The sequence below is a fragment of the Lithobates pipiens genome, unplaced genomic scaffold (genome assembly GCF_037356315.1).
Source record: "Lithobates pipiens isolate NorthernLeopardFrog02 unplaced genomic scaffold, aLitPip1_a1.2 Scaffold_10, whole genome shotgun sequence".
Classification (NCBI taxonomy): domain Eukaryota; kingdom Metazoa; phylum Chordata; class Amphibia; order Anura; family Ranidae; genus Lithobates; species Lithobates pipiens.
Window position 1 is genome coordinate 35132975 of NW_027507686.1, and position 18026 is coordinate 35151000.

The 18026-nt window shown below is 47.1% G+C and overlaps 1 protein-coding gene across 3 annotated transcripts; it reads left to right on the plus strand.

Annotated features, from left to right (window-relative positions):
- Positions 1–1755: 1755 nt before the first annotated feature.
- On the plus strand, positions 1756–17747 carry CCDC102A (coiled-coil domain containing 102A). 3 transcript variants are annotated; one of them, XM_077453912.1, is made up of 9 exons: positions 1756–1845; positions 6748–7624; positions 8299–8459; positions 10118–10226; positions 10598–10714; positions 10797–11006; positions 14875–15045; positions 15431–15534; positions 16318–17747. In XM_077453912.1, the coding sequence occupies exons 2-9, from the start codon at positions 7076–7078 to the stop codon at positions 16439–16441; spliced, it is 1545 nt and encodes a 514-aa protein (XP_077310038.1). In that variant the 5' UTR covers positions 1756–1845; positions 6748–7075; the 3' UTR covers positions 16442–17747. The 3 variants fall into 3 exon arrangements, with proteins under 3 accessions (XP_077310038.1, XP_077310043.1, XP_077310048.1); XM_077453917.1 differs by having other exon boundaries at positions 1811–1949; XM_077453922.1 differs by lacking the exon at positions 1756–1845 and adding an exon at positions 4709–4731.
- The last annotated feature ends 279 nt before the right edge of the window (positions 17748–18026 follow it).

Consider the following 18026-nt stretch of genomic DNA (forward strand, 5'->3'; position numbering starts at 1 on the left):
GTTCTTAGTTGACAGGAGTGGCACCTGGTGTGGTCTTCTGCTGCTGTAGCCCATCTGCTTTGAGGTTCGATGTGTTGTGCATTCAGAGATGGTATTCGGCTTACTTTGGGTGTAACGAGTGGTTATTTGAGTTACTTGTTGCCTTTCTATCATCTCCAACCAGTCTGCCCATTCTCCTCTGATATCAACAAGGCATTTCTGTCAACACAACTGCTGCTCACTGGATATTTTCTCTCTTTCAGACCATTCTCTGTAAACCTGAGAGATGGTTATGTGTGGATATCTCAGTAGATCAGCAGTTTTTTTAAATACTCAGACCAGCCCATCTGGCACAAACAACCATGCCACTTTAAAAGTCACTTAAATCCCCTTTCTTCCCCATTCTGATGCTTGAACTTCAGCAAGTCGTCTTCACTACGTCTAGATGCCCAAATGCATTGAGCTGCTGCCATGTGATTGGCGGATTAGCAATTTGTGTTACCAAGCAATTGAACAGGTGTACCTAATAAAGTGTCCGGTAAATGTAGGTATGGAGGGGGGGTCATTATGTGATGGCTGATCTGTGTATACAGGGATATATGTATGGAGGGGGAGTCCTCATGTGATGACTGATCTGTGTATATGGGGGGGTATACAGGGATATATACATGGAGGGGGGTCATTATGTGATGGCTGATCTGTGTATATGGGGGGTATACAGGGATATATACACGGAGGGGGTTTAGTCATGTGATGGCTGATCTGTGTATATGGGTGGTATACAGGGATATATGTATGGAGGGGGGGTCATCATGTGATGACTGACCTGTGTATATGGGGTATACAGGGATATATACATTTAGGGGGGTCATCATGTGGTGTCTGATCTGTGTATATGGGGGTATACAGGGATATATACATGGAGGGGGGTCATCATGTGATGACTGACCTGTGTATATGGGGGGTATACAGGGATATATATATGGAGGGGGGGTCATCATGTGATGGCTGATCTGTGTATATGGGGGTATACAGGGATATATGTATGGAGGGGGGTCACCATGTGATGGCTGATCTGTGTATACGGGGGTATAAAGGGATATATGTATGGAGGGGGGGGTCATCATGTGATGGCTGATCTGTGTATATGGGGGTATACAGGGATAGATATATGGAGAGGGGTCATCATATGATGGCTGATCTGTGTATACGGGGGTATACAGGGATATATGTATGGAGGGGGGGGGTCATCATGTGATGGCTGATCTGTGTATACGGGGGTATAAAGGGATATATGTATGGAGGGGGGGGGTCATCATGTGATGGCTGATCTGTGTATATGGGGGTATACAGGGATAGATATATGGAGAGGGGTCATCATATGATGGCTGATCTGTGTATACGGGGGTATACAGGGATATATGTATGGAGGGGGGGGGGGGTCATCATGTGATGGCTGATCTGTGCATACGGGGGTATAAAGGGATATATGTATGGAGGGGGGGGTCATCATGTGATGGCTGATCTGTGTATATGGGGGTATACAGGGATAGATATATGGAGAGGGGTCATCATATGATGGCTGATCTGGGGGGGAGATATGTGTATTTATATATACAATGAGGGGCGGATCTCAGTGGTCAGGGGGCGGAGTGTAGAAGTAATCCTGTAAAAGGGGCGGGCTTTTCCAGTCCTTCTATACAGCGGCGGTGTATAGAAGTCCTCCTTCCCTCCTCTCCGTGTCTGTATTATGGGCGGGGTCTCGGATATTGGGCTGTGGGTGGGAAGTTTCGGAAGTGGGTGGAGCGTTAAGTTTCCGGATCCGGGCGGGTCGTTGAGGTACCGGACGGAGGTGACCCGGATCGGGTAGGTGGATGCTATGACCAGCAGGGAGCGCTGTGATCACCCTTCACATAAAAGGAACCGAACTCCGGAATAAAGGGGAACTCCAACTGTAGTACAGGGAGGAGGTGTGTGTATAGTGGGAGATATGTAGTACAGGGAGGTGTATAGTAGTACAGGGGGTGTATAGTACAGGGGAGGTGTATAGTAGTATGGGGGGTGTATAGTAGTATGGGGGGGTGTATAGTACAGGGGGAGGAGTCGGGAGGGGGGTTATGAAATGTATAAATAGTATTGTGGGGAAGGTGTGTAGTTAATGGGTACATGGAGGTGTATAGTAGTACAGGGGTAGTATAGTACATGGGGGGGGGGGGGGGTGTATAGTGGTAAGAGAGGTGTATAGTAGTAAGGGGGTGTATAGTAGCACAGGGGGTGTATAGTAGTAAGGGAGGTGTATAGTACAGGGGGAGGTGTATAGTAGTAAGGGGGGTGTATAGTAGAATAGGGAGGTGTATAGTAGTACAGGGGATGTATAGTACATGGGAGGTGTAGAGTAGTACGGGGATGTATAGAACATGAGGAGGTGTATAGTAGTAGTACGGGGGTACATCGAGGTGTATAGTAGAACGGGGAGGTTATAGTACAAGGGGAAGGTGTAAAGTATGGGTTGGTGGTATGTAATTGAGGGGTATATGGAGATGTATAGTATTATGGGGGGATGACAACGTATAGTACAGAAGGCTGTTTAGTATGGAGGGGTATAGTACAGGAATGATGTGTATAGTATGGGGGAGGGGGAGGAATGAGGTGTATAGTTGACAGGGGGGAAGGGGTATAGTACAGGGGGAAGGTGTGTTATACAAGGGTGGTGTGTAGTACATGGAGGTGTATTTTATGGGCGGAGGTCGGGACAGGTTTATAGTACAGGATGTAGGTTATAGTATTGGGGGGGGTGTATAGTACAAGCTGTAGGTTATAGTACTGGGGGATGTATAGTACAAGCTGTAGGTTATAGTACCGGAGGGGTGTATAGTACAAGATGTAGGTTATAGTTCTGGGGGGGTGTATAGTACAAGATGTAGGTTATAGTACTGTGGGGTGTATAGTACAAGCTGTAGGTTATAGTACTGGGGGGTGTATAGTACAAGCTGTAGGTTATATTACTGGGGGGGGGGGTGTATAGTACAAGCTGTAGGTTGTAGTACCGGGGGGTGTATAGTACAAGCTGTAGGTTATAGTACCAGGGGGTGTATAGTACAAGCTGTAGGTTATAGTACCGGTGGGGGAGTATAGTACAAGTTGTAGGTTATAGTACCGGGGGGGGTTATAGTACAGGATGTAGGTTATAGTACCGGAGGGGTGTATAGTACAAGCTTTAGGTTATAGTACCGGAGGGTATATAGTACAGGATGTAGGTTATAGTATCGGGGGGGTGTATAGTACAGGATGTAGGTTATAGTACCGGGGGCATGTATAGTACAAGCTGTAGGTTATAGTACCGGGGGGGTGTATAGTACAAGTTGTAGGTTATAATACAGGATGTAGGTTATTGTACCAGGGGGTGTATAGTACAGCATGTAGGTTATAGTACCAGGGGGTGTATAGTACAGGATGTAGGTTATAGTACAGGAGGGGTGGATAGTACAGGATGTAGGTTATAGTACTGGGGGGGGGGGGTGGATAGTAGAAGCTGTAGGTTATATTACCGGGGGGTGTATAGTTCAGGATGTAGGTTATGGTACCGGGGGGGTGTATAGTTCAGGATGTAGGTTATAGTACCAGGGGGTATATAGTACAGGATGTAGGTTATAGTACCAGGGGGTATATAGTACAGGATGTAGGTTATAGTACCAGGGGGTGTATAGTACAGGATGTAGGTTATAGTACCGGGGGTGTATAGTACAAGATGTGGGTTATAGTACCAGAGGGGTGGATAGTAGAAGCTGTAGGTTATAGTACCGGAGGTGTATAGTACAGGATGTAGGTTATAGTACCGGGGATGGATAGTAGAAGCTACAGGTTATAGTACCCGGGGGGTGTATAGTACCGGGGGGTGGATAGTAGAAGCTGTAGGTTATAGTACAAGGGGGGGGTATAGTACAAGCTTTAGGTTATAGTACTGGGGGGTGTATAGTACAGGACGTAGGTTATAGTACCGGGGCGTGTATAGTACAAGATATAGGTTATAGTACCAGGGGGTGTATAGTACAGGATGTAGGTTATAGTACCGGGGGGTGTATAGTAGAAGCTGTAGGTTATAGTACCAGGGGGTGTATAGTACAAGATGTAGGTTATAGTACCGGGGGTGTAGGTTATAGTACCAATATGTGCACCGTGAAAATAAAGCTGTAAACCCTTTTTGGGGACTCGGTGTGCCGGTGACGTCTCCTAAGGTTCCCAGCCTGGTCATTCCAGCATCCAAGATTAGCGAATAGCCGTTTTCAGGGACGTGGGCGTGGAGAATATCGCGTTTGCCCCTGAAACAAAGTCCAATCAGATTGGAGCACCGATGCACATTGTCATTGTGACAGTGAGGCCAGATCTACTGATGGTGATTATCTGGTGTCGGGTGACTTATGAAAACCAAACCGATGAATCCCATTGGACCTTCTTTAGGGAATGCACCTGATTGGCTGTTATGGGTGACAGTGCCACATAATCTCCCCAGAGTGAGAATTCAGCTGTTATCCAGGGAACGTGCCGGATACAGGTCCTTGCACAGCGCAGTGTATACTGACGTCATATTGCTCGCTATGAGGCAGGAAGAACGCCAAGCCACATGAAGGGGAGGAATGACGGGACATCTGGGAGCCCCAAGCGTTGCTGCAAGGCATTGTGGGAACGTTTTCTGCAGATGGTTCTCATTATTCTTGAAGGAGTATTTGCAGCAGTGCAATTTTTAGCCTGCGGGTGAGAATGAAGAGCCCCCCCCCCCACAATGGAATCTATAGGGGCACAGCGTCTGTAGGGGCCCTCCCCCCCCCAAATAGAATCTATAGAGGCCCAAAAGAGTTCTGTGGGAGCTCACCCCGCAGCATGGAGCCTATAGGAGCCCAGCCCCCTCAGCTCGGGATCTGTAGGGCCCAGCACAGTGTCTGTCTGGAGTCTTTTATACACTGTGGATTCCTCCTGACTGCTGACACCAAAATCACCTTTTCTCAGATTTCCAGATTGCCCTGGAGAGATGTGACTTCACATGGAGAGGGGGATGATGGGAGATTGTCAGGTGATGGTATACACCTGGAGGGGAGGGGGGTGATGGGAGATTGTCGGGTGACTGTACACACCTGGAGGGGGGGATGATGGGAGATTGTCAGGTGACTGTACACACCTGGAGGGGGGGATGATGGGAAATTGTCAGGTGATGGTATACACATGGAGAGAGGGATTATGGGAGATTTTCAGGTGACTGTACACACCCAGAGGGGGGTGATGGGAGATTGTCAGGTGATGGTATAAACCAGGAGGGGGGGGTGATAGGAGATTGTAAAGTGAGGGTACACACCTGGAGAGGGGGGTGATGGGAGAATGTCAGGTGACTGTACACACCTGGAGGGGGGGATGATGGGAGATTGTCAGGTGACTGTACACACCTGGAGGGGGGGATGATGGGAGATTGTCAGGGGATGGTATACAGATGGAGAGAGGGATGATGGGAGATTGTCAGGTGACTGTACACACCCAGAGGGGGGTGATGGGAGATTGTCAGGTGATGGTATAAACCAGGAGGGGGGATGATGAGAGATTGTCAGGTGAGGGTACACACCTGGAGAGGGGGACAATGGGAGATTGTCATGGGATGGTACACACCTGAAGAGGAGAATGATGGGAGATTTGGCAGATGAGGGTACACACCTGGAGAGGGAGGTGATGGGAGATTGTCAGATGAGGGTACACACCTGTAGAGGGGGGTGATGGGAGATTGTCAGATGAGGGTACACACCTGTAGAGGGGGGTGATGGGAGATTGTCAGATGAGGGTACACACCTGTAGAGGGGGTGATGGGTGATTGTCAGGTGAGGGTACACACCTGGAGAGAGGGGTGATGGGAGATTGTCAGGTGAGGGTACAAACCTGGAGAGAGGAGTGATGGGAGATTGTCAGGTGAGGAAACAAACCTGGAGAGAGGGGTGATGGGAGATTGTCAGGTGAGGGTACACACCTGGAGAGGGGGTGATGGGAGACTGTCAGGTGAGGGTACACACCTGGAGAGGGGGGTGATGGGAGATTGTCAGGTGAGGGTACACACCTGGAGAGGGGGTGATGGGAGACTGTCAGGTGAGGGTACACACCTGGAGAGGGGGGTGATGGGAGATTGTCAGGTGAGGGTACACACCTGTAGAGGGGGGTGATGGGAGATTGTCAGGTGAGGGTACACACCTGTAGAGGGGGGTGATGGGAGATTGTCAGGTGAGGGTACACATCTGGAGAGGGGGGTGATGGGTGATTGTCAGGTGAGGGTACACACCTGGAGAGGGGGGTCAGGTGAGGGTACACACCTGAAGTAGGGGATGACGGAAAGTTGTCGGATGAGGGTACACACCTGGTGGCTCCTGTTGGGGAGTAGGAGGAGAGGAGATTGTATGTAGCTCACCTTTCCCATACATACGGGATCTGATCGGTTCCATCTCTTCTTGGGGGAGGGGAGATGCTCATAAGTAGCCCGCCTCACCCATGCACATTAGATCTGATTGGTGGTGTCTGCTCTGGGGAAGCAGAGGGGGTGATGATGACATTCAGCTCACCCTTTCTATTCACATTAGATCTGATTGGTGCCATCTGCTCTGGGGGTACTGGAAGGGAAATAGTTATATATGTAGTCCATCCTGCCCATACACATTAAATCTGGTTGGTTATGTCAGTGAGATTGTTGTATAAACTTACCTCTGTGTCCTTCTTTAATTGATCTTTGTGTTTGGTCTTCAGGGTGTGGAAGTCATCTGTGGTGTTGATGGCGTGTCAAGCGCATTCCAGGAGGGCATTGTACAGCTGACGTTGGATACAAAAGGCCGCCACCAGATGTGGCTCAGGATTAGTCACTGGGACTCTTCTGCCGTCTGAGGGGGTGCAGCGCCTCCGGGCCCAGGAGCCTGTCCCCCTCAGACATCTCTGATTAATTACCGCCTGGCAATTAATACTCTGTAGGAACGTTCCTTTATCTACGCCACCGCTTCACACAACGTTCATTAGCGGCACAATTACAACCCCCAACAGATCACTCTGCACAGAGGAATTGCACCCATCATTGGCCAGGATGAGTCAGAGTAGTGGTCCAAGCCCCCGGCTCCTTGACTCTCCTCTGCTGCTACAAAGCTCAGAGCTTCTCTGCAGCTTGGGGAATGCCCAGCCTGAACGTATGCATCATCCTGACTCCCTTACACCTTCACCAAAGAGCCTGACGCCATCTCCCATCCCTCAGACTCCGATTCCTATGCCGCCTGGGGACTGGGAGAGCCGCGAGGAGCTTCGACTGCGAGAGCTGGAGGAGGCCAGGGCGCGGGCGGCTCAGATGGAGAAGACCATGCGCTGGTGGTCGGACTGTACAGCCAACTGGAGAGAAAAGTGGAGCAAAGTGAGAGCCGAACGCAACAAAGCCAGAGAGGAAGGTGTCCAGCTCCGTGGTCGGCTTGAGGTTCTCAGCAAAGAGTTAAGTGCTTTGAAGAGGGAGCGCCAAGAGGCCACTGCTGAGACGGAGCAACTCCGCAGGGAACTAGAAAGACTTCAAGGAAAAAAAGGAGCCAATGACCAGGATACTGAGGAACCTGTGCGAGACGTGGATGCTGAGAAACCGCACCGATCTAAGGTAAGGCTAGTCTGATGTACAGAGGATAGTGCTTGGACACTGGGGGTACATTGGGCTATGCTGGTGAGCTGTTTTTTTGTTTGTTTTTCCCTAAGGCAAAGTGCAGTAATCCAAACCAATCAGAAACCGCCTTTCCATCATCTGAAGTCAAAGAATGGGAATGCGGTTGCTGTAGGTTACAGCACTCTTTGCTTTAGTGAACAGTTCACACAGTGACCCAGGGGGTGCAGAGATGCAGCTGTCCCTGAGCTCCAAAACTCCATATATGGCATGTGGTAATGAAGAGGTTTGGAAAGCATTGAGGATCTGGAGAAGGAAGTAGCTGGTGCAATTCAGTTATTATAGTTGGTGCTCAGCTACCTCAAGCCTCTTCTGTAGTCTGCTAGGGGACTGCAACCTAACCCTTTGCTGTGTTTTAAAGCACACCACCAGCCAAAACCTTTGCTTTATATGGGATGAGGAAGGAACCTCTGTGGGGTGCACTGCCTTAGGAGAGATTTGACTTCCTGCCCCAGTGAACTCGACACTCCCTTTTAGCTGGTCCTGCTGTAGGAGGGGACAGAAGTAAAAGACTGTTCCCCACAGTGGTTCTGACCATGTCCTTCGCCATCCAGATTGAAGAAAAGTTTGTCAGGAGTTGGGTTGTCACATGACCTTCTGTTGTTACCTGTTAGGAGATGGAGAACGGAGTTTTCCCAGAGAGTGGAGGCCCATCCCGTAGCCCAAGGTCCAGGCCCTGGGATGACGTGGGGCCCAGCGATGAAGATGTGTCTAAGATCACTGCACTGAAGCTGAGGCTGGATGAAGGTCAGAAGGTTCTATTGAAGGAGAGAGAGTGAGTATAATCCGTGAAAGGAAAGTGAGTATGATCCAGGAGAGGGGAGTGAATATCATCCAGGAGAGGGGGGTTCCAATCCAAGAGAGAGAAGTGAGCAACATCCAGGGGATGGGGGAGGTGGGCGCCATCCAGGAGATCGAGGAGGTGGGCACCATCCAGGAGATGGAGGGGGGGGGTGAGCAGCATCCAGGAGATGGGGGGAGGTGAGCGCCATCCAGGAGATGGGGGGGGGGGGGCTGGCAGCACCATCCAGGAGATGGGGGGTGAGCGCCATCCAGGAGATGGGGGGGGGGGGGGTGAGCGCCATCCAGGAGATGGGGGGGGGGTGAGCGCCATCCAGGAGATGGGGGGGGGGTGAGCGCCATCCAGGAGATGGGGGGGGGGGGGGTGAGCGCCATCCAGGAGATGAGGGAATTGAGCGCCATCCTTGAGATGGGGGAGGTGGGCACCACCCAGGAGATGGGGGAGGTAAGCATCATAGGGCTGTAGTGAGGTAAGCACCATCCAGGAGATAGGGGAAGTGAGCATCATAGGGCTGTAGTGAATCTTTGCCATTCTCATCCATTGAAGTGATGTGGGGATTTTTTAAAGACTGTGTTATATTATCATTATTTTTTCTAAAATCTTGTTTTCACCTTTTTTCCCCTCTTTTGTTCCATCTCTATGCTGCTGAACTTCTGCAGCCACTTTCTGTCTACATGCACCGCTATAGCTGAATAGCATTTCTAAGGTCGGGTTTCCTGATGGTGACAACAGTGAACCATGTCTGTGTAATGTGTGTTGGTACACCCACTTGTAGTCTCCATTGGAAGCCTGGGTGACATTGTGATAGTACAGAAGAACAGCTGAGAGGCGGTAGCAGAGTGTTGTTCCCATAGAACAGGAAGTGCCTGGAAAAGGAATTTCATGGCAGGAGGAAGGGAGTGAATATTATCCAGGAGAGGAGGATTATAATCCAGGAGAGGGGATTGAGCCCCATCCAGCACAGGGGGGAGGCGAGCACCGTCCAAGAGATGGGGGAGGCGAGCACCATCCAGGACATCAGGGTGATCGCGCAGAAGGACAGCTGAGAGACAGGAGCAGAGCATTGTCCCCCTATAACAGGAAGTACTTGGAAAAAGACTTCCATCGCAGGATCACCAGGAATTATTACAATTTAAAAATTATATAAAGTGCAACATTTTATTGTCATTGCAAAAGTCATTTTTAAAAGGCTTACATCCACCTTAATAGAACTGTGATGGTATACCTGACATTTCACGAGTTGACTCCCCTCCCACTGTATGTAACATCATCCATCTGTCCAATCAGATTGTCGTGTTATAGGAAGATTGTCCACTAACCACGCCTCCTCTTCTTCCTCTCTTCATCCGCCTACTGACCGGCTCCTCTTCCTGCTGCTTCGCCCTCTCAGCTCTGTGTCTGCAGGTACCTGTGCGTCTGTGCTGCATCTGTTTTTGTGTGTTATGATGCATGGATGGCATTATTCTTCATTTGCACTTTGCTGTGACTGCAGAGAGTGCTGTTGATGTGCGCCATTATTATGGCTCCCTGTAATGGCATGATTGGCGACAGACATGGTAAGGAAGACTTGCTTCAGATCAGGAAGATGAAATCTGATTGGTTGCTTCTAATGAATGGTTTCTCTTCATTAGAGACAAGATGCTTCTCAGTAAGACCATAGAGAAGATGGAGGGAGAGATCAGCCACTGGAAGATGAAATGTGAGGAGCTGAACAAGTCTCGCCAGGACGTGATGACACAGGTGAGACTCGGGTCACAGTTATTGTCACTCCAGAGGGACTCTCATCTATCCTTTAACATTCTCCCAGTTGAAGGTGCTCCCCCTAGTAGTAGAATGTCATTGCAGTCAATATCCTTGCTGAACAACCAGCATCAGTAAGTCACAATGGGATGATTTATGATCAGATCATGGCCCATTGGCTTATCCTGAGAAGAGCAGTAGTCACTGAGCAGGAAGAAGAGGCTGTATATGTGTTGTGTGGTATGGCTGCCTCCATCTGCACCAAGGTGCAATATGTTTACGTTGGAGAGAGCTAGTTATGCTTTATACAAGAATATGAATGAATGAAGTCAGTTAAGTGCACAAATCTAATCTCCACTATCTCTCCACAGCTCTCTCTCCTTCAGGAGCGCCACCAGGATGAGCTTGGTCGGATCTCGGAGGACCTGCAGGATGAATTGGGTGTTCGCTCCAGCATGGATAAGAAGCTGGCAGAGCTCCGAGCTGAGGTAAGTGTCTGGAGTGGTTATGGTGATAGATGGGCCATGGTGGCATTGTCCTGGATCTTTATCTTTGTGTCTTCTTACCCAGATGGAGGGTCTCCAGGCAGAGAATGCAGAGGAGTGGGGCCGCCGGGAGAGACTGGAAACAGAGAAACTCAATCTAGAACGGGAAAACAAGAAGCTGAGGCTTCAGATCCAAGACTTGGAAGAGGTGCTCACCCGCAAGAGGAGGCAGACCGCCAGCGCCCTGGACACTGACCTAAAGTCCATCCAGTCTGAGCTCTTCGAGAAGAACAAGGTAGGATCCGTTCACTGTCAGGGGTAGGGTGAATGAACAAGGTGAGATCTGATCACTGCCAGGGGTAGGGTGAATGAACAAGGTGAGATCTGATCACTGCCAGGGGTAGGGTGAATGAACAAGGTGAGATCTGATCACTGCCAGGGGTAGGGTGAATGAACAAGGTGAGATCTGATCATTGCCAGGATTAAGGAAACAAAAAAGGTGAAACCAGGACTGGGGGGATGAATAAGGTGAGATACAATCACTGCCGGGACTTGGGGAATGAACAAGGTGAGATCCGGTCACTGCCGGAACTGGGGGAATAAACAAGGTGAGATCCATCACTCCCGGGACTTGGGGAATGAACACGGTGAGATCCAGTCACTGCCTGGAATTGGGGAATGAACAAGGCAAGATCCGGTCACTGCCGGGACTTGGGGAATGAACAAGGGGATATCCACTCGCTGCCTGGACTGGGGGAATGAACAAGGTGAGATCTGGTCACTGCTGGGAATTAGGGAATGAACAAGGTGAGATTCGGTCACTGCTGGGACTGGGGGAATGAACAAGGTGAGATCTGGTCACTGCTGGGAATTAGGGAATGAACAAGGTGAGATCCGGTCACTGCTGGGACTGGCAGAATGGAAGTTCTTTACTGTCCAATCGACACTATTCTCCCATCTCCCATGCAGACACCCGTGAAATAATTTCCTCTCCGATGAGAAGAAGCATTCCAGAGACAGATCAATAACACGGTGCCGTCTAAAGAGTCCCTGAAAAGTGCCCTACATTTAAAGCATGCCATTATATCATTACTCATCATACCATACACGGAGGGCGCCTAAGCACCCCAGACCCTCCCTCTTTACATTCATCTATTTCATTGTATAATTCACCCTTCACACCAGACACAGTGGGCCTTAAATTTACCAGATGTTTGTTTCAAATCTTTCTTTATTATTTCTTTATTATTATAAAACATACAAAACATCCATCAACATACCTAACATCCATCAACTACTACATATTTCTCAAAAAAAAAAAAAAAAAAAAAATATATATATATATATATATATATAAATCAGCCCTCATCCCTCCCACCTACCCCATCGCTCCTCACTTCCTCACTTACAAATATTCCTTAAGGTTCCCTGAGGTGCAAAACTCCTCCCACTTTTTCCAATGCTTTGAAATCGGATTCTCCACATATCCTTCTTCTCTTATTTGCTTCTCCATATAGTGTGTTTCACTCATTTCACATTTCCACTCTATTATTAATGGAGCATTTTCCTTTTTCCATTTTCGCTCTATTACAACTTTTGCAGCTGTAGTCATACAGTGCAAAAACTCTATCTCTTTCTGTGTTAATGATTTAGGTGTGAGAGAGAATAGTACTATCATTATATCTATCTTTATCCTAATACCTGTCACTCGCTGATATATTTCTGTTATCTTACCCCAAAAATCTCTTAACTTGTAACAGCTATACCATATGTGTTCTAAAGTACCCTTTTCAATTTTGCATCTCCAACAGGTTTCAGGGTTCCTTTTATTTATTCTATTCATTACTACTGGGCTTCTATACCATCTTATTGCAACTTTATAGTTTTTTTCTTGGTCTTTGATTGCTACCGATAGTTTATGTATTCTTCCATATATCCCTTCCCATTCCTTCTCTGTCAACACATTCCCTATTTCCTCCTCCCATTTTTTTCACTGCTGCTATTTTTTTAATATCACCATAAGGGAGTAATAGATTGTATATCTTAGAAAGTTTTTTATTCGCTTTTATCCTTATTTAATACTATTTGCTTGAATACAGTTAATTGTCTATTAACCACTTGCAGACCGGACCATTTTGCTGGTCAAAGACCAGACCACTTTTTGCGATTCGGCACTGCGTCGCTTTAACTGACAATTGCGCGGTCGTGCGACGTGGCTCCCAAACAAAATTGACGTCTTTTTTTTCCCACAAATAGAGCTTTCTTTTGGTGGTATTTGATCACCCCTGCGGTTTTTATTTTTTGCGCTATAAACAAAAATAGAGCGACAATTTTGAAAAAAACGCATTATTTTTTACTTTTTGTTATAATAAATATCCCCCAAAAATATATAAAAAAACATTTTTTTCCCTCAGTTTAGGCCGATACGTATTCTTCTACATATTTTTGGTAAAAAAAAATCGCAATAAGCAATTATTGATTGGTTTGCGCAAAGTTATAGCGTTTACAAAATAGGGATAGTTTTATAGCATTTTTATTAATAATTTTTTATTATTTTTTTTTTTTTACTAGTAATGGCGGCGATCAGCGATTTTTATTGTGACTGCGACATTGTGGGGGACCCATCGGACATTTTTGACACATTTTTGGGACCATTGTCATTTATACAGTAATCACTGCTATATAAATGCAGTGATTCCTGTGTAAATGACACTGGCAGTGAAAGGGTTAACCAGTGGGTGGCAGTGTAGGGGTTAAGTGTTCCTAGGGGTGTGTTACTAACTGTGGGGGGTTGGGCTTTCATTTAGTAAACACTGATCTCTGCTCCAATCACATGGAGCAGAGATCAGCATCACTAGTTGCTAGGCAGAATGGAGAAATGTTGTTTACACAGCATTTCCTCCATTCGGCCGCTCCGTGAGACGATCGCGGGGATGGCCGCAGCGATCGAGTCCGCGGGTCCCGCGACCGGACTCACGGGGGTCCCGACCAGCGCGGGAGCGCGCCGCCGCCGGCGCGCTCCCGATGGCAGGGCGGCATTGAATATTGGACGTACCTGTACGCCAATATGCCTGCCCGTGCCATTCTGTCGACGTACATCGTCGTGCGCTGGTCGGGAAGTGGTTAATACTTATCATTAATGGATCTATATATGCTTTCAACTGAGAGTATTGCAGCCATTTATTATTATATTCATGTCTCATTTCCTGAAACGTTGTCATTCTCCTATCTATCAGGGTTTGTATTATTCGCTCATGCTCCTCCATATTCCATTTAAAAAATGTTTTGCTTTTTAGTGCTGGTCTAAATTCGGGGTTGGCAAATAATGGGGTCATAGGGCCACTCATTGAGGAGAGATTTCCTTTTTTTATTATATCATCCCAAATTTTTAATGTTGTTTTTACAAAAATGGGTAACTCCTTTTCTTCTGGTCTTAAATTAGATTTTATCCATGGTTGATGTTTTATTCTAGCCCCTATTATATCTTCTTCTAACTTTACCCATTGTTTATTTTTTGCATTATGCTGCCAATCTATAATTCTCATTATTGACGCTGCTTGGAGGTATTTGGAGAAGTCAGGCATTGGCATTCCTCCATTTTTTTTTTTTTGTTCTTATTAATACTTCTCTTCCTATTCTAGGAACCTTATGCGACCATATAAAACTTTCTGCAGCTTCTCTTAAATCCTTCATAATCTTTCCTGATGGTATAATAGGGACAGTTTGAAAAATATATAGCATAATTGGTAGTATCACCATCTTTAGAATATTTATTTTCCCTAACCAGGAATAAGTTATTTTATCATATTTTCCTAAAAGTTTTTTTACCTTATAAATTGCTTTATTATAGTTCATGTCCTGTAGAAGTTTTAAGTCACTTGGAATATATATTCCAAGATACTTAATCGCGTCTTGTTTCCATTTAAATGGGAAATCATTTAGTATTATCTTTTGCATTCCTTCTTCCAATGAGATGTTCATTACTTCAGAAATTTACCAGATGTTTGTACGTGAATCCGAAGCCCTGAGTATCTGCCCAGCTTATACAATGTCTGTCTGGCACATTGTGTCCTCTGGACACACCCAACAGTGTAATCCCCAATACTGAGTGGGTACAGAAAGTGTAGGGAATGGTTTATAACTAGATTTTCTGTGTGTGGTAGGAACTATCAGATCTGCGGCACAGCCACACCAAACTGAAGAAACAACATCACGAGAAGACCGCGGAGCTCACTCATGCCAACCGCAGGGTGGAGCAACTTGAGGTGGAGGTGAAGAAACTGCGCCTCAGGGTGGAGGAACTGAAGAAGGAGCTGGGCCAGGCAGAGGACCAGGTAGCTACAAGGAAGGTTGGAACAGCTGGAATCATGTCCTGTTAAATGCTGTCATTGGTGACTTCTTCTGGAGCTATGTGCCTGACCATCCTGCTGATCCAGGGGGGTCAGTGACCTGGAACAAGGATACAGATAACTTATTTTCTGATCGGCATGCTTGTTCTGAGTCAGTGGCTGAAAGTATGGAAGCCTGGGGATCAGTATGAGGATCTGGTAACTAGCATTTTCAGCAGATGTAAACATTGGAGCCCCATGTTATTCTCATGACAGATAATCTTGTCATACTTCAAGGAAGCTCATGAGTGGGGGAGGGGAGGGTGGAGGGGCGAGGGGAGGTGGTGGGGGTATGTCCTCCCAGTAACAGCCAATGGTGCTCTTCTTGCAGCTAGATGAGTCCCAGAACCAAACACGCAAGCTGCAGAGATCTCTGGATGAGCAGACAGAGCTGAACGAGAACCTGCAAGTTCAACTTGAGCATTTACAGTCAAGGTAAGTAGTGTAGGGGTTAGGGATGACCTACCCCTCTGTACATGGATTGGTATTAGGCACAGATTGTGGCGGTCAGGGGGCACCTACCTATCTGTCCAAATTTTGGTGGTCGAGGAAGACAAGACACCTACCTTTCAGTATGTGGACTGGGGTCAGACACATTGGGGGAGACTTGTTAAAACTGGAGCGTGCAAAAACTGGTGCAGCTCAGCACAGAAACCAATCAACTCCCAGGTTTTATTGTCAAAGCTTAATTTTAGAAGCTGATTGGCTAACATGCACAGCTGCACCAGATTCTGTGTGCTCCAGTTTTAGTAAACCGCCCCCACTGTGTTGAGGGGGTGACCTCCTCTCTGTATGTGCATTGAGGGTCGGGGAGCACCTACCTCTCTATATGTGGACTAGTGCTAGGCACAGTCTGTGGGGTTGGGGGCACTTAACTCTCTGTACATGGATTGATGGTCATGGAGCAGCTACCTCTCTGTACTTGGACTGGTAATGGGCACAGACGGTGGGGGTTAGAGGGCACCTACCTCTCTGTACATGTATTGGGGGTCAGGGGGCAACCACCTCTTTATACGTATATTGGGGTTTAATGGGGAAACTACCTATCTGTACTTGGACTGGTGCTCGGCACAGACTGTGTGGGTCAGGGGAACCTACCTACCTTTTTGTATGTGTATTGGGGGGTTCAGGGGACACCTACTCCAGTAGACATATAGACTGCTGGAACTGTTACAGATATGGAGGCCTCTCTTTACATTTCTAATTCTTTGTCTGTAGGCTGCGCCGTCAGCAGAACACACCACTGTTTGGGAAGCTCCACACATCTCGATTCGGGAACGATGATACTGGAGAAATGGGAAGTGACCCCGATGAGGACGAGCTGCAGATTCAAGTTCCGTAGTCGGAGGTGTCTGTGGATGCTGCAGGACTGTATTACCAATCATGGACTTGTACCATACGGAAGGAGCTTCCCGCTGGAGTTCCAACCAGGCTGCTCCTTCCTGTGTGCCTTACACTAAATATCATGTGATGTTATGATATATGTTATATCATTTATTATATACTTTACATATTTATAGTTAGCCGGCCACACTACCTCTGTCTTGACACTACCCTGGGGTGGCATAATAACTCTTCTGAGACCCCAAACTGTGTTCTCTGGGCAGAGTACACCCAGCTGTGGCTTCTCCTGTGTTTAAACAGGAGACGTTCCGTCTGATAGTGTGACTTCCAACATTACTCTGAGTAGATCTTCTGTAGGATGATATTGCATGCATTTCACACTCCCTGACATATATTATTGCCCTTTTTATAATTTATCGAACTAGACATGGTTCTGGTGTATATCCCCACCCCCCCATGAGAAATCCATTCAGATCCCATAAATTACAGCCTGTGAATTGTGGCAATGAGTATAGTACTCCAGTCTGTATCCTGGGACAAGGAATATAGAACTCCAGTCTGTGCCCTGAGACAATGGGTATAGATTCCCAGCTTTTTGATCAGAAGCAATAAGTATAGAATCCCAGCTTGCATACTGAAGCAATGGGTATAGAATTCCGGCCTTTGCCCTGGGGCAATGAGTATGTATATAGTATAATCACAGCCTGTATCGTGGGACAATGGGTATAGAACTCCTGTCATTATCTTAAAGCAATGGGTGCAGAATCCCATCCTATATCCTGGATCAACGGGTATATAATGCCAGCCTGTATCCTGAGGCAATGAGTATAAAATCCCGGGCCTTTGCCCTGAGGCAATGAGCTCACCCAGCGCCATACTCACCCGGGCTGGTTCTTCCTTGGTCTTTGTGTCCCCAGCATTGGCATGTTTAATTTGGGAAGCCAGCTATGACTCCTTACGGCATCTCAGCCGGCTTCCCACTTTTGGGTGAAGTTCTGCTTTGAGGACTTCTGTGTCTTTCAGAGGGCTCCAAGAAAGGGACTTTAAGTACAAAAATCCCATTTTAAATAATTCTATGTGGTATAAGATGTATTCACTGAAACATCAAAGTATAGTGCCACCTATTGATCAGGGTAGACCAAGACTTTGTTAGGAGGTATATACAGGGATACTGTGGACAATCCATACTGCCGCCATCGTATTCTATGTGTAATTTATATATATTGTATTATTATTGTTTGTAAATATAATAAATGTGCATATCAGTTACCGCACTGTACAAATAAATAACCGATTTTATACAATTGCTCTCCTTTCATGTCAATCCAGCATGCATGGGGTATATAGTACATATAAGTATATGTGATCCCTTAGCTTGTAAAACATTTCCGTCTGAAATAGAAATGCAAAATGTCTGTGTATGTGCTGGGCAGGGGGTCCATGTTGGCAGGAGGCAGAGCAAGAGCAGTACATTGATCTTCCCAGTAAAGAGCTGTACAGGGGATTATCAGCAGGAGGCAGAGGGAGAGCAGTACACTGATCTTCCCAGTAAAGAGCTGTACAGGGGATTATCAGCAGGAGGC